General features: G+C 31.3%; 3 protein-coding genes across 3 annotated transcripts; 1 reads left to right on the top strand and 2 right to left on the bottom strand.

Annotated features, from left to right (window-relative positions):
- Positions 1-1,025: 1,025 nt before the first annotated feature.
- On the bottom strand, positions 1,026-4,541 carry LOC109852854 (tektin-4). Its single transcript, XM_020424399.1, has 8 exons — positions 3,990-4,541; positions 3,283-3,366; positions 2,789-3,078; positions 2,315-2,624; positions 2,009-2,223; positions 1,571-1,793; positions 1,321-1,475; positions 1,026-1,249 (listed from the first exon to the last, which is right to left on the bottom strand). The coding sequence occupies exons 2-8, from the start codon at positions 3,346-3,348 to the stop codon at positions 1,036-1,038; spliced, it is 1,473 nt and encodes a 490-aa protein (XP_020279988.1). The 5' UTR covers positions 3,349-3,366; positions 3,990-4,541; the 3' UTR covers positions 1,026-1,035.
- On the top strand, positions 2,475-8,069 carry LOC109852853 (retinal dehydrogenase 2). The gene is made up of 10 exons (XM_020424397.1): positions 2,475-2,524; positions 4,745-4,834; positions 5,004-5,108; positions 5,611-5,712; positions 5,792-5,957; positions 6,479-6,783; positions 6,858-6,960; positions 7,053-7,560; positions 7,662-7,736; positions 7,828-8,069. Exons 1-10 carry the CDS (start codon positions 2,513-2,515, stop codon positions 7,895-7,897), a joined length of 1,536 nt encoding a protein of 511 aa, XP_020279986.1. The 5' UTR covers positions 2,475-2,512; the 3' UTR covers positions 7,898-8,069.
- A 643-nt stretch (positions 8,070-8,712) lies between these two features.
- LOC109852855 (NADH dehydrogenase [ubiquinone] 1 beta subcomplex subunit 2, mitochondrial-like) lies at positions 8,713-9,671 on the bottom strand. Its single transcript, XM_020424400.1, has 4 exons — positions 9,471-9,671; positions 9,130-9,256; positions 8,913-9,033; positions 8,713-8,818 (listed from the first exon to the last, which is right to left on the bottom strand). Exons 1-3 carry the CDS (start codon positions 9,578-9,580, stop codon positions 8,935-8,937), a joined length of 336 nt encoding a protein of 111 aa, XP_020279989.1. The 5' UTR covers positions 9,581-9,671; the 3' UTR covers positions 8,713-8,818; positions 8,913-8,934.
- Between the last annotated feature and the right edge of the window lie 4,165 nt (positions 9,672-13,836).

Raw genomic sequence — 13,836 nt, 5'->3', positions numbered from 1 at the left:
TAAAAGATCGCGAATTTTTTGCGGATCGCGAATTTTCAATCATATTAAAAATGCCGGTGAGATAACACCGGCATTTTCTCGAATTTTAACGGAGAAGTTGTGAATTCGGGTTTCCTTTTCATTGTTTTCGGTGACCAATTAAAAAATCCATTAGTTCTAACGAACCAAAGTGAATTTTCAGCAGAGGATTTTAGTTTGCGAGAGAGAGATTATGAAATAAACGTAAAATGTCATATCTTTACGGAATAATGTGTTAATTATCTTATATAAAAAAGGGCATTTGGACCGAGAAGTGCGCGTTTTGAAGCCGAATCTATCGCATCTATTGTTGCCTCTTTTCCGCGTTGCCGATTGGTGGGTTGGTTGATCGAGTCAACTCGAATCGGTAATATCGAGAGAATAAATACTAAAAGCGATTTTGAAACAGAGTTCATCGTATATGTAGAGAAAATTAAAAACGTAACTAAAGTCACGTAACAAGAAAGAGTAGAAAAACAACACGTGATTATTTAAAGTAACGTGATTGTACTTTATATTATATATAACATTAAATACTATATATTCTACATATAATTTATTAAAGATTTTAAAATTTTATATTTAAAAAAAAGATTTTCCCTTATAAAAAATAATTTTATTTGAAAGTAGATGTTTTTATCTTAAATACGATGATTTTATCTTTTAAAAGATTATTTTCTCTTACCTAAGATAATTTTATCTTAAAAAGTTGACTTTATCTTAAATAAAGTGATTTTATCTCATACAAGATGTTTTTCTCTTAAAAAAGATAATTATATCTTAAATAAGATAATTTTATCTTATAAAACATAATTTTATCTTAAAAAAAATAATTTTATCTTTTCAAAAATTATTTTGTCTTAACTAAAATGATTTTATCTTATACAAAATGATTTTATCTTAAATACGATGATTTTATCTTCTAACAAATAATTTTATCATATACAAGTATCTAGATAAGATATTATTATAATCACAATATATATAATATGTATGTGCGTGTGGACATTTAATTTATTAAAATCCAGACAGAGCTGTCGTAGAAGGAAACGATGAGCGTAGTAGTTGACCTCGTTCTTTATCTATGTACAAAGTTTTTTGTTTTACCATTATTTCATGTTCAAGAGTGTCCCTCATATTGACCAATTCCGCTTGACATTCTTCTGCACGTTTCAGTTCTGCTGATATAGCAGAAGTTTGTTCGCCGAGAGATTTCACTTCTTCGATGAGCCTGAAAACAAAGATCTTTTGTTCGTTGCTTCGTCTGTTAAATCAATTTTATTTCTTCTTTCGATGACTTACGCAAATTGAGCTGCGTCTCGACAATTTTCAACATTCGACCTACGCAATCTGTTGTCCAATCTCGTTTGTGCCACTTTCATAGCGTTGTTTAATCCCTTCGGTGAATCGCGGAGCGTATCGATTAAATTTTCTGTGTTCGCCAATTCACGCAAGCACTAAAAATTGTTCATATCAAGTTTTATACAATTCTATCTGAATATTTGAATAATAAAACTAACTGAATATATTTTGTAGCGTGTATTCATCTTACACTAAGTAACTCTTTTTCCAATTGATATAAACATTCTTGCGTGATCTTCACGTTCTCGGCGAGCGCAGTGTCGACGCGAGTCGCTTGGTCGCGCAAATCCTTAATAGACTTATCGTACATTATATTCAAGGTTATTCTCAAATCAATTGACTTTTGTCTAGCAGTCTCGCTGAAGGTTAATCCTTCTCGCGTGAAATCATCGTAACTCGAAGGAGTTGATTGACTAAATGCAAAAGAACGAGCAACGTAATCGATTATGTAAAATTCTGATTATATCAGAAGTCGTAATATATTAAAAGTAAAGTTGACATATTTGAAACAAAAAGTTTGATTAAATCTGTTCGTTCGCTGTTAATTATCATCGCTGTTTCTTATTGAGCATTGAATGAGTTTTTGTTGCAAACCACATATACGGTATATAAAGTGACGCAAACTCACTCCATTGGTAATCTCGCAGCTCCGGCCTTCCACAGAACGACGGGAGAATCGTTGGATAAATTCACGCAAATCGAATCTATGTTGTAAGTACGAAGTTTGTCGGACCAGTCGTTTTCTAGTCGCGTTTTCGCAGTCTTCAATTCTGTCATCTGCGTGGTAATCTGATTGTAAGTCTTATTTAACGAATGTCGTATTTCGGCACAAAGCGCTATTTCCTGGAATGTAATTCGCGTTAAGAAATGGAAACGTAATATATTGAAGACGTAATTAATTGCATCATTTTTGATGACTCAATCGAGACTCAACCTTTATGAGTTGCTCCTCAACAGGATCGCGCACGAGATCGGATTCTAAGCGAAAAGAACGCAATTGCAGAAACTCGCTCGAGATAGATTCAGGAACAGTTAACATCGACAAAGATCGTTGTACGCGACGTCGCTCGCTCTCTAGTAATTCAATCTCTTCTGCGAGAGCAGCAATTGCGTGTTCTAGTTCCGCTTTCCAATGATATACTACGTGAGACCGCGATTTCAAGTGTTCCGTTGTATCTAATTGTGTCTTGTTAGCTGTTGCATACACTCGATCCACGCATTGTTTCGCGTTATTTGCTACAATTCTGCAAAAATTTTCCGTTTAATCAATTTTACATATCTAGCTTATAATTCCAAGTACGTCTAATGAACAAAACAAAAACGTGCCAGTAATACGATCGTATTTCGAAACAATTGTTGGCAAGTTAAAAATTATACAGAACGGTTTTGATGTGTATGCGTCACGTACTGTGCATCAGCGACTTTCTCATTCGATTGCAGAAAAATATTTAAATTATGTGCTCGCCACTCGCTCGGTCCGTGGCGAGTGACAGAATATCGATCCGCAACGGGTCTCAAACCTGTTATCCCTCCCTTGGGAGAACAAGATACTTGTCCCGTAGCCCATGGACCAAGCGGTTCCATCGAGCATTCGGGTTTTGATGGATATTCATCCTCGGGCTGAGTACAATAGAGTGGTGGTTTCTCGTTATTGTCTCCGCAATTATTTCTGTCGTTTATTTCGGAACATTGCGCTTCCTGTTTTCAAAAGTTTTACGTAATGAACAATAGGTGTGCAGTGACGATTAAATATAAATTTTGCAAACACAAACATTATCTAAAATCAATTTCATAAATGTGATCACGATGCGTGATCTTTTAATCTGTATTTTATACATATGTTACAACTACCGTGTTGGCTAATGATACTAAGAACAATAGAAATAAACAAAAGCTTATTACCACAGTTGGTTGCAAATCCTCCTGTGAAGTTTTCGTATGATCTTGTTCATACAAAACAGCAGACATTTCTTGGCGATAGATTATCTCAGAAGAAATATATACTTTTAATATATATATGTATATTACGTAAAACACTATTATGTAAAGCTTTTACATCGATATGGTCATATTTGAAATATATTGACTTGTATATTTTATACGTGAATTTTAAGTATATATTTTAAGTTGCTGCTCGTACACGACGCGCATTCTAAGGAGAAACCTGGTTTATCGATTTAATACTCATAACAGGGACGAAGCGTTGCATTTTCTTAAATAACGAAAATTAATTTCTATATTAACCTTTATTTTTTTCTTTTTTTTATCGAAACACATATTATGTTTTGTAGAAAAAGATACTATCTTCAAGGTATTTACATACACTCGACAAAACAATTAGCTTATTTCATTAATATCTTTCCGCATGAAGTAATGCATCAAATAATGTCCGGACTAAGTCAACAAGAAATTATTATCTCACAAAAATAAGAAAATAATTTTAAAGTACTCCAGTACGAAATATTTTGTGAATAGGAATATTCTGTATCCAAAACTTTCCATACACGTGAAAAACAAGAAAGAGATAACAAAAGAGATATAAAACTTTTAGTGGTAACAAAATTTATGCAATCGTGCCGTTTATTTTTTAAAAGATAAGTTGTGATTACCTCATTTAGAAGACTGCACAAAAATATCGATAACCTCCATGTTATCCTATCAAGCTTAAGGCATGCGCAAAATGTAAAAATGTAGTTCCCTTGCCAACCCAGTCTCGCCGATAGTGTCTTGATACGTACCTTGTCATTTGATACAAAATTTGTGATAACAAGTAGACATTTAATGAAGTTTGTAATTAGTGTGTGCAATCATATCATATAATTAAAGAAAAAAAAGATGTAAAACCTAAATTTATAAATGTAGATAAAAGTTGCTCATTACTATGTAATGTGCGTTTTCAAAATAGATCAAACATTTTGTAAAAACACTTCAGAAAAATATAAAAAATTATAGCGCTACATTATGATATAGTACATATAAAAGAAATAATGAACCAAAATATAATAAATAATTCAAAAATATCAGAATATACTGGCCGTTATTGAATCGTGGACAAGAGAAATAGATTCTCGCTCGAAACATGTACACATACGAAATATGTTCACATCCAAGAACTATAATTAATATTCTAAACTATACTTTGTTTTGAAAACAGTTTTTGCATACATCAATATAAAGTGGCAACGTTAATTATGCAACGCTTAGTTTTACTGTTTTGAATATTAAGAGAATCTACGTGCGTATCTCTGAAACGACTTTAGAAAAGGATAGAGAAAGAGTTACAAGTTCAAGAAATCTTATCGCGCGAAAATACCCGATAAACCCGATAAACACCAGTTTCTATAAACACCGCTCGGTGTTACAGAGCTCACATACTCGTCAACCGTCGTCGAGTGTGGATGCTGAAGACAAAATACTGAAGATGGCAAAGCAAGTGGAAATCAAATATACTCAAGTAAGACTCGAGTTACATACAAATACAAGTTATTTTTCATGTGGAATCTTTCTTTATCTCCATAAATGATATTTAATTTAAAACAAGATACAGATATATTAAAAATTTACCACTTGTGTATATTTGACATACGCACATTATATTTATGTATCAAATGGTGTTTGCGTAGCTCTTCATCAATAATGAATTTGTGGATGCTGCGAGCGGTCGTAAATTTCCAACAATAAATCCTGCTACTGGCAAAGTCATTGCTGAAATTTCTGAAGGAGATAAGGTAAATATAATTCTTAATACTGTTATTAAACTAAATAAACAACGCTTGAACTTATAAAAGACTGACTTTTGGAAAAAACAATTAGGTAATTATTTGGGCTTTTATAGTTTTATTACAAAACGTATTTTATTACGTGTTGCATTACAAGTAATTTTATATCTCCTTATCACTGCTTTTTATCTTGATATCTGTAGAGTATATACAACTTTATAGATAATAATGTTTAAAGAATCTACAAATATCACACAATCTTAGTTTCATATAATTGTGCGTTTTTTTACAAAATTCTTGAAGTTCAATTTTCAAAGCACAAAACTTTGACTGTTTCATTTAGCAAAGATACAAAACTTTGAAAAACTGTTAAAACATATTGAAAAATAATTATTTGAGACTTTATACGTGAATTGAATGAAATAAAGTCATTTACGTGAATTGCTAACGATAGACAAAATTGTTATTTTAATACAAACAACAACTTTGATAAAGAATTAATTTCTTTTAGGCCGACGTAGACAAAGCAGTTGAAGCTGCTAAACAAGCTTTTAATAGAAATTCACAATGGCGTAAAATGCATCCATATGTACGCGGACAGCTTATGCACAAGGTAAAATTTTACTATGTATTAAAATACTTATTTGCTTTCTCCGTCAAAGAATGATTATAATTACAAATTAATAAAATAGTTCGCAGATTTAATTAATCGCGATTTGGAATATATTGCAACTTTGGAGACCATTGATAATGGAAAGACATACGCGAATGCCATTGAAGATATACAAGCAAGTATCGCCGTTTTTCGTTATTATGCCGGCTGGTGCGATAAAATACATGGAATGACTATTCCAACAGGTACTTATCTCTGGTGTTATCATTAATGTTCAACATATAAATTATTGCACTCATTACTACTAGAATATATTTTCATAACTTGAATAAAAATATTTATCTCATTTCTGTCAAAAATTGAGATTTAAAAAAAGTAAATCTGGTTATCATAAAACAAATCTTAAAAGAACAGTTTTATTTCGATAAACCAAACCAAACAACAACGTTCTTGAAAAATGTAAAAAAAGGTTTTTTACATAATAAGTAAGTATATTTATTTTACAACACGTAAACAAGCAAGTTCTTTAAAAATAAGTATTCTAAATTCATAGAAAAGCTTTTGGTAAATCAGAAATTTTAATTTGCGTTTTATTTAGTTAGTAATTAAATTTCTAATAAACTTAGAATAATTTCTAATAAACTTAATTTAGAGATACATGGAATTACACAACAACAATATTTTTATTTCTATTTTTATTATTCAGAAGTATCCTGAAATTAAATATAAATTAGCATAACAACAAGCATTTTTATTACATAACTAGGTGATACCACTGTTACAATGACGCAAAAAGAGCCAGTAGGAGTGGTAGGACAAATTATCCCTTGGAATTATCCTTTCTTAATGATATCTTGGAAATGGGGACCTGCATTGGCCACTGGATGCACTGTGGTTTTAAAACCAGCAGAACAAACACCTTTGTCCGCACTTTACGCAGCTGCTCTTGCTAAAGAGGCAGGATTTCCACCAGGTGTTGTAAATGTTATCCCAGGATATGGCCCGACTGCTGGCGCAGCTATTGCTGAGCATCCAGATATTTATAAAGTTGCTTTTACTGGGTCTACTGAGGTATATTTAATGACAAAAGTACTTTATATACTTTTTATATATACATGTATTTAATATAAATGTTTCGTTTCTAGGTAGGACATGCCATAATGGCGGCTTCTGCTAAGAGTAACCTTAAGCGTGTTAGCCTCGAGTTAGGTGGCAAGAGTCCGCTTGTTGTTTTCGATGATGCTGACGGTACGTTTATGTACTAATCCTATATCTTTCTAATGATATATAAATTTCAACAATCGTAATAATGTTTTAATTTTATTACATCAATATTACAGTAAAAGAGGCTGCAGAAATCGCATCTAATGCGATATTTGTAAATCACGGACAAAATTGTTGCGCAGGATCGCGAACGTTTGTACATTCTAAAATATACGATGAATTTGTAAAGTGCGCGAAACAACTAGCACTTAATAGAAAAGTAGGAGATCCATTTGATTCTAAAACGGATCAAGGGCCACAGATTGATGAAGATATGTTGGACAAAATTATGAACTTAATCAATTCTGGCAAACAGCAAGGTGCTGTTGTGGAAGCTGGTGGAAATCGCATTGGTACTACTGGTTACTTTGTACAACCGACAGTGTTTTCAAACGTAACCGATAAAATGAGAATTGCCACAGAAGAAATTTTCGGGCCGGTGCAAACAATTTTGAAATTTGATACTATGGATGAAGTAATCGAACGAGCTAATCGCACCAATTACGGTCTTGCTTCTGGTGTAATTACTAAGGATATTAATAAAGCTTTGGAATTTGCTCAAGCTGTAGAAGCGGGCAGTGTGTGGTAAGTACAAATAATTGTGCGAAACATGATGATACTTCACTCAAATAAATAATTCTATACTTTAAATACATGTAAAAAATATAAATGCTAATAATTTCCAGGGTAAATTGTTACGATGCTATTACACCTCAAACCCCATTCGGCGGATTTAAACAATCTGGCATAGGACGTGAACTGTAAGTAATAAGTTTTTGATGTTTTTCTCTCTCAAATCAAGAATTGACTAAAATATTACAATATTAAATTAATATATCCTCTTTTTTTTAGGGGAGAAGAAGGCTTAAAGGAATATCTCGAAATTAAAACAGTTTCTATCAAAGTCACAAAGAAAAATTAATTATTTGAACAACAAACCTTAAACTTCAAAATGTATCATCTAATGTTCTATAGATTTTTATGCTTTTACAATAATACTTCATGTTGTTGATCTCTATTCTATTTTTGTTCTAATTATATTTGGTACCAAATGTTTGTAACAGAACATTAATAAACTATTTTATATGCAGTAATTCACTGTTTGATCTGCATAGTTACCTAACTTTCCTGACAATTTATTATATATAATGTGCCAAAAAAGCTATTAAGAGCCAAATGTTATATTCTCTTCAGAAGAAGTTGATTGTCATCATTATCAGTGCACAATATCAAGAAAAACATATATATGAATAGTCTATACAATATGTTTTTACTATAATCAGTCTGTCAGTTACATTCGAAGCGGGAGGACGTTTTGCGTCCTCTTGCGTAATACTGACGGTTACGTGACTGCCATTTCCGCCTCTCTTTTTCTCATACTGAATATCTATGTAGCGTATCTTTTCTTATCCATATTCTTCATGATCTTGAATAGATTATGATTTTTTTGAAAGTTTTTATTAAAACACTGAAGAAGATCCCATAGTGGATCGAAACGTTTGTTCAAATTTTTGAAAATCTTCGAATTATAAAAGAATTGTACCCAAACATTTGGTGTTAGCTTGTTATTGCCATTTCCTTATCTCTTTTTATTTCAATATTTAACAAGCTTAAAACATATAATATAATCTTTTTGTTTTGTTTTTTTCTGATCAATTTTTTATTTATTAAATTTATCAAGAAAAAATTAAAAACATATAGTTACATAACAGGATTAAAAAAACACTAAACAAGAGACAAGCTTTAAAAGTTTTACATTAATCACAGTGATAGTATATTCTACATGTAAAATATAATAACTAAAAACCATTTTTGAAGAAGACTGCTGGTCTTACAATGACATCTGTCAAATATAATTCTTTTTTATTCTATCATATAAGTAGTAAATATTTTCTCATAATTCCTAGTTTTGTATGTAGAAGATAAATATATTTTACCTCTAACAACACTGTTGTAACACTATTCAATATTTATACGTGATAAAGGTCCGTCCTCATCAGGTGGTATACCTAATTCCTCATCCGTCCATTCAGATGGATCTGGATATGGAAATTCTCCCTAACCATAAAAAAACCTCAATGTATCAACTTGTTATATTTAAAAAAAAATAACACTATAATTCAAAAAAGTAACAATTAGATATTTAATGCTTACAACAATGTGACCAAAATCATGCCAGAAATGCCATAATATCCACCACCACATAAAGCCTCCAAAAATTTCAGCAGCAATTATTTCTTTCTTGTCTATTGGTGGAAATTGGTCACGATAAGATCCATGACTAAAATAAAAAAGTACAGTGTATTATTAATACAATGCATTTTTTACGAATGATGTGTATGTGTGTACAGAACTACTACATATATTTTTATAATTGCTTTATATAAGCATAAAGATGTATCTGTATATATATTTATTCTTATTTACTGATAATAAAACAATTTTATATAAATGCACACATAACCTATGACACAATTATATAATATTCTACTTACTAGTGACTGTCGTGACCTAATCTAACAGTCCGCAAATTCGTTGCTGCAACTTTTCTTTGACTATTACTATAAACAAATTTTAATAAATTTAATCCTCGTGAAGTTATCATCGTCGACAACAAATTGCTACTTGCTGCACTCGATCCTTCACTTCACATTTACGAGTTGCGAGTTTACAATTGCTTGTAATTGATAACAAAACGCCCTCTTCTTTTCTTTTGAGAAATATAAACACTGCTTAATCTCCATTACACAGCAGGTATTGCGAGAATACTTATCACTGTATAGTTATATAGTCAAAGGACGCGTGTTCCGCATAGACGTATAATATATATAGACTGCGCGTTTCCTACCTTCTTTGCCATGTTAAGGGTCGTCTACAATGGAGAGTTTTAGACCGTAACAGTAAGAAATTGACAAATCACAATCGATTATTCTTCTGTACTTTGTCTGTGATTGGTCAATTTCTTACTATTACGGCCTACAACTCTCCATTGTAGACGGCTCTTTAAGAAAATGTATTCAACTTCTGACTTTCTGACTTTTCAGACTTTCTGATTTTCAACTTTTCAGACTTTTCAGACATTTCAGACTTTTCAGATTTTTCAGACTTTCTGACTTTCTGACTTTCTGACTTTTCAGACTTTTCAGACTTTTCAGACTTTCAGACTTTTCAGACTTTTCAGACTTTCAGACTTTTCAGACTTTCTGACTTTTTGACTTTTTCTGACTTGCAGGTTTTTATATTTTTGGTACTATATATACACAATATTGGCAAAGAAGTTAAAAGTATAATATTAAAAAACTTAGTAATTAGAGACGAGATCTAAGATTTGTGAAACGACTATGAATTCGAACGTCAGTCTTCTTTTTGGCGCCAGTCTTCAATCCGCGTCGATTCGATATTGCGATTTTCGATATATCGCGCGCTTCGATACATGAAGTGACAAGAACTGTATTATCGCGGGCATGCGACGCCGAGCAGATTTACGTCAATTTTGCTATTATTATTGTCTCGCGTGCAAATATCGATAGCACATGTGTATCACAATATATTGGGCATTCGGAATGATATGTAATTAGTATCGTGCACTCTCCGATTGGCGAGTTTTGCAGAAAAATTGTTTCGCGACCACCGCGCTTTTGTGAGAAACAAAATGTTGCATACGCGCGTTGCTGCAGTTACGCGATTGTGCAGAAAATAAGAACGTAACAAAGAATGATATATAACATCAATGACCTTTGAGAAGATGTCAACGACCTTTGACGAGAGGTCAATGACTTTTGACGAAAGGTCAATGATCTTTGACAAGAGGTCAATGACCTTTGACGAGAGGTCAATGACTTTTGACGAGAGGTCAATAATCTTTGACAAGAGGTCAATGACTTTTTGATGACTTAATGAAGTTTTGAAAGCTACCTTTCAAAAAAGGTAGCTTTCAAAACTTCATTAAGTGGTATCACAGATTTTTCTCTAATACATTACCATTTGATTTTGAGAGTTTTTATTGCTAAATTGTTTGAAACATTTGTAATAAATGCAATGACGTCGAGAGACAATAATATGTGGTTACTGTTAAATTTAATATTTTGGAGATTAGTAACTAATTTAAAATTGTTTAACATGTCGCTGTCAGTTTTTGGTATATTTGTAGAAATGATTTTTTTTATGATAAATAATCAATTAATCACAATTTAAGTAGTTTTGTAAAATTATGTTTTATGTAAACAAATATCGAAACAAAGGTGTTTGTTGCGATTAGTTGCTTTCTTTTTTTTTGTTTTTTTTTTCGGATCTTTTATACACTCTTTTACAAGCGCTTCGTACGCTTGGTGCGCTAGTGTCGTTGAAGAATGAGATTTGCTTTCATAAGAAACGTTCTATGCTTCTTGCGCAGCCAACCGCCAACTTCAGATTGCTGACATGAAAGTTTTTCTAGTGCTCGGAAAAAAATAATTAAAGAACTAATACATGCATAGAACAATCACATTTAGTTTAATTAGTTATTTTTCGCGTTTACTTCGTTTTATATCTTCAGTGAGTATCTTTGGTTTCGGTGAAATAATGTGAATAGAAAAAAAACTTAATTTGTCATCTTCGGTAAGTCTTGCAAATCTTTTGTCTTACACTAGCTACGTTCGGGGAGCACGCTATCAGCGCTATTGCGTTATTTTATCTTTGTTTTACATTTAATGAGCAATAAAGATAGAATAATGCAACAGCGCTGATAGCGCGCTTCCAGAACGCAGCCACTGTGTTTTGTGCAGTTAATTTATAGTTTTTGTAAAGACATAATTTGAGAATTGTAGAGATATTGTTTTTAAAATTATGTATCTTTTTTGTTTCTTTAAATGAAATTTATAAAATTTTGCGTGCTTTCTTCTTTATAGTTTTTTTTCTAATAAATAATGAGATTGTATTATAATCGCGCTATAAGAAAAAAGTAATAAACTTAATTATTAAACTTGATGATTTAATTGTTGAACTTGTGTTGTAAAACTGTATAAGATAATGATTGGTCTTGAACATTGGTAAATAAATTTTAGAGTAAGGTTAGTGGGTTTTTTCAAAATTTGTGCATATATTTGCATGAATCTTTTGCAAAAGAGAGATACGTTGAACAAATAAGCATAATAACATACTTATTTCTTGTTTTAAAAATGGCACTAGCTATCAATTTTCTATCTTGTGTGTTAAATACGAGACTGCTAAAGTTTTTACACTAATTTTTAATCAAATAATTTTACTATAATTACATTTATAAAGATTTTATAATGTAAGACATTATTTACATTTTTATGCCACACTTATTTACACTTTCGGCGCTTACTTCATTAACTTTAAATATATCAAAATCAATGGTTGAAACTTGCAAGGATCGACATACTTATAATAATTTAAAAACTTGTGATAAGTTTTGACAGAAATTTCAAAAATTATGTTTTATTGTTTTATTAAGTAAATTCTTTTTTTTCTTAGCTTTTAATATACCAAAAAGTAATATTCTTATTAAACACAAAACAAACTTACAAAGTTTTATCACGGAAAAATATCACGGATAGAATAATTCAACTAAAATATTTTGTGAATATAAAAAAATGACATGATAATCTTAGTTTGTCGTCTTTGCATGATTCTTCTTGTTTATCATAAACAATTTAATACTCTTTCGCCAAGAAGCAATTTAACTTGTTACGTATCGAAAGCTTTCATTCTTGCGTGTATCAGAATAAATGTAATAGTTGTTAAATTATATTTTGCGATAAACAACTTTTTTTTTAAATTATTGAAACACTCTTACCATTCTGTTCTTTTTTTTTACGAGATTAATTTATGGCAGCTTAACATTCGATGGAAGTCATAGAAGTATATCAGCCGCGGAATGTTCGCCATTATCCGTAATATGACTGAAAGTCAAGAAGCAAAGGGGCCACCGTAGAACGTTAGGGGATCTTCACGATTCGCTGCTATTGGTTGAGCAGACACTTTTACAATCTGCAGCTTGGCCTCTGGTAGCAACCCTCCCGAGACTTGCGTTGCATTGGTGTTTTAGCCATAACACAGGGTGGTAAACTACCCCTCTTCCCGTCGTATCTAATATAAAATTTATGGTCGCCATCGTCCAGTATCTTTCTTCGACAAACGAGCTCTTAACGTAGATACAAAACATCCGTGCGACTTAAAACAAACGTTTTTGCAAAAAATACATAGAGTCAAATAGGTATAAAGTTTGTAATCAATGAAAAATTAATATTTTATACTGAGAAACAAACGGTGAGAGAAAATACCACTCGATTGAATATCGTTTCGTATCGCTTTTTAAGTCGTAACTTCAAAAACGTTCAAAAACGTTCAAAAGCATCAAATTATTTATATTTATTTATATTTTGCAACAAGCCGCCAGTCGGAATTTGGTCATTTTTTAAAATTATACAAACACCATAAACGTCATTCGAAAAAAAAGTGTTTATACTTGTGTTCGTAATGTTTTCAAATTGTGTGTTATTGCGTCATCAAATACATAATTTCTTGATTTTTTTAATTATAGTAATAAATATCTCGGCTATTTTTATAGATGGCGGAAATCTTCAAACAGAAAATGAACATATTCAGAATCAAGTCAAAATAATTCAAATTTTTCTCGTATTTCTGTTTCTTTTAAAAGAAAAAACAATAAAAGTCAAAATCATTCCAAATGCAATCAATTTCTAAAAGTTTGATAATAATTTCTATTTAAATGCTGTTTGCAGAAAGTATTAAAATAAACAAAAATTAAATGAAAAATTATCTAGAATTCATATAAAACTGCATAAGCACTGATAAAACTTCCTAAAAATTAAGAAGAAAACTTTTCTGAACAAAATG

Source organism: Pseudomyrmex gracilis, unplaced genomic scaffold (assembly GCF_002006095.1).
Source record: "Pseudomyrmex gracilis isolate BER0280 unplaced genomic scaffold, ASM200609v1 scaffold_38, whole genome shotgun sequence".
NCBI classification, from domain to species: Eukaryota; Metazoa; Arthropoda; class Insecta; order Hymenoptera; family Formicidae; genus Pseudomyrmex; species Pseudomyrmex gracilis.
This window is presented reverse-complemented; position numbering and strand designations above follow the sequence as displayed.

What these genes read in the sequence shown, in the direction of transcription:
- LOC109852853 (XM_020424397.1), top strand. An exon ending in CTTTTACTGGGTCTACTGAG is followed by an intron (nt 6,784 to 6,857) that starts GTATATTTAATG and finishes TTTCGTTTCTAG; the next exon opens with GTAGGACATGCCATAATGGC. An exon ending in TCTGGCATAGGACGTGAACT is followed by an intron (nt 7,737 to 7,827) that starts GTAAGTAATAAG and finishes TCTTTTTTTTAG; the next exon opens with GGGAGAAGAAGGCTTAAAGG.
- LOC109852854 (XM_020424399.1), bottom strand. Translation starts at nt 3,348, where the DNA reads ATGTCTGCTGTTTTGTATGAACAAGATCATACGAAAACTTCACAGGAG. An exon ending in AGGATTTGCAACCAACTGTG is followed by an intron (nt 3,079 to 3,282) that starts GTAATAAGCTTT and finishes TTTTGAAAACAG; the next exon opens with GAAGCGCAATGTTCCGAAAT. An exon ending in GCTGCGAGATTACCAATGGA is followed by an intron (nt 1,794 to 2,008) that starts GTGAGTTTGCGT and finishes TTTTGCATTTAG; the next exon opens with TCAATCAACTCCTTCGAGTT.
- LOC109852855 (XM_020424400.1), bottom strand. Translation starts at nt 9,580, where the DNA reads ATGATAACTTCACGAGGATTAAATTTATTAAAATTTGTTTATAGTAAT. An exon ending in TTAGGTCACGACAGTCACTA is followed by an intron (nt 9,257 to 9,470) that starts GTAAGTAGAATA and finishes TTTTTATTTTAG; the next exon opens with TCATGGATCTTATCGTGACC. An exon ending in ATGATTTTGGTCACATTGTT is followed by an intron (nt 9,034 to 9,129) that starts GTAAGCATTAAA and finishes TTTTATGGTTAG; the next exon opens with GGAGAATTTCCATATCCAGA.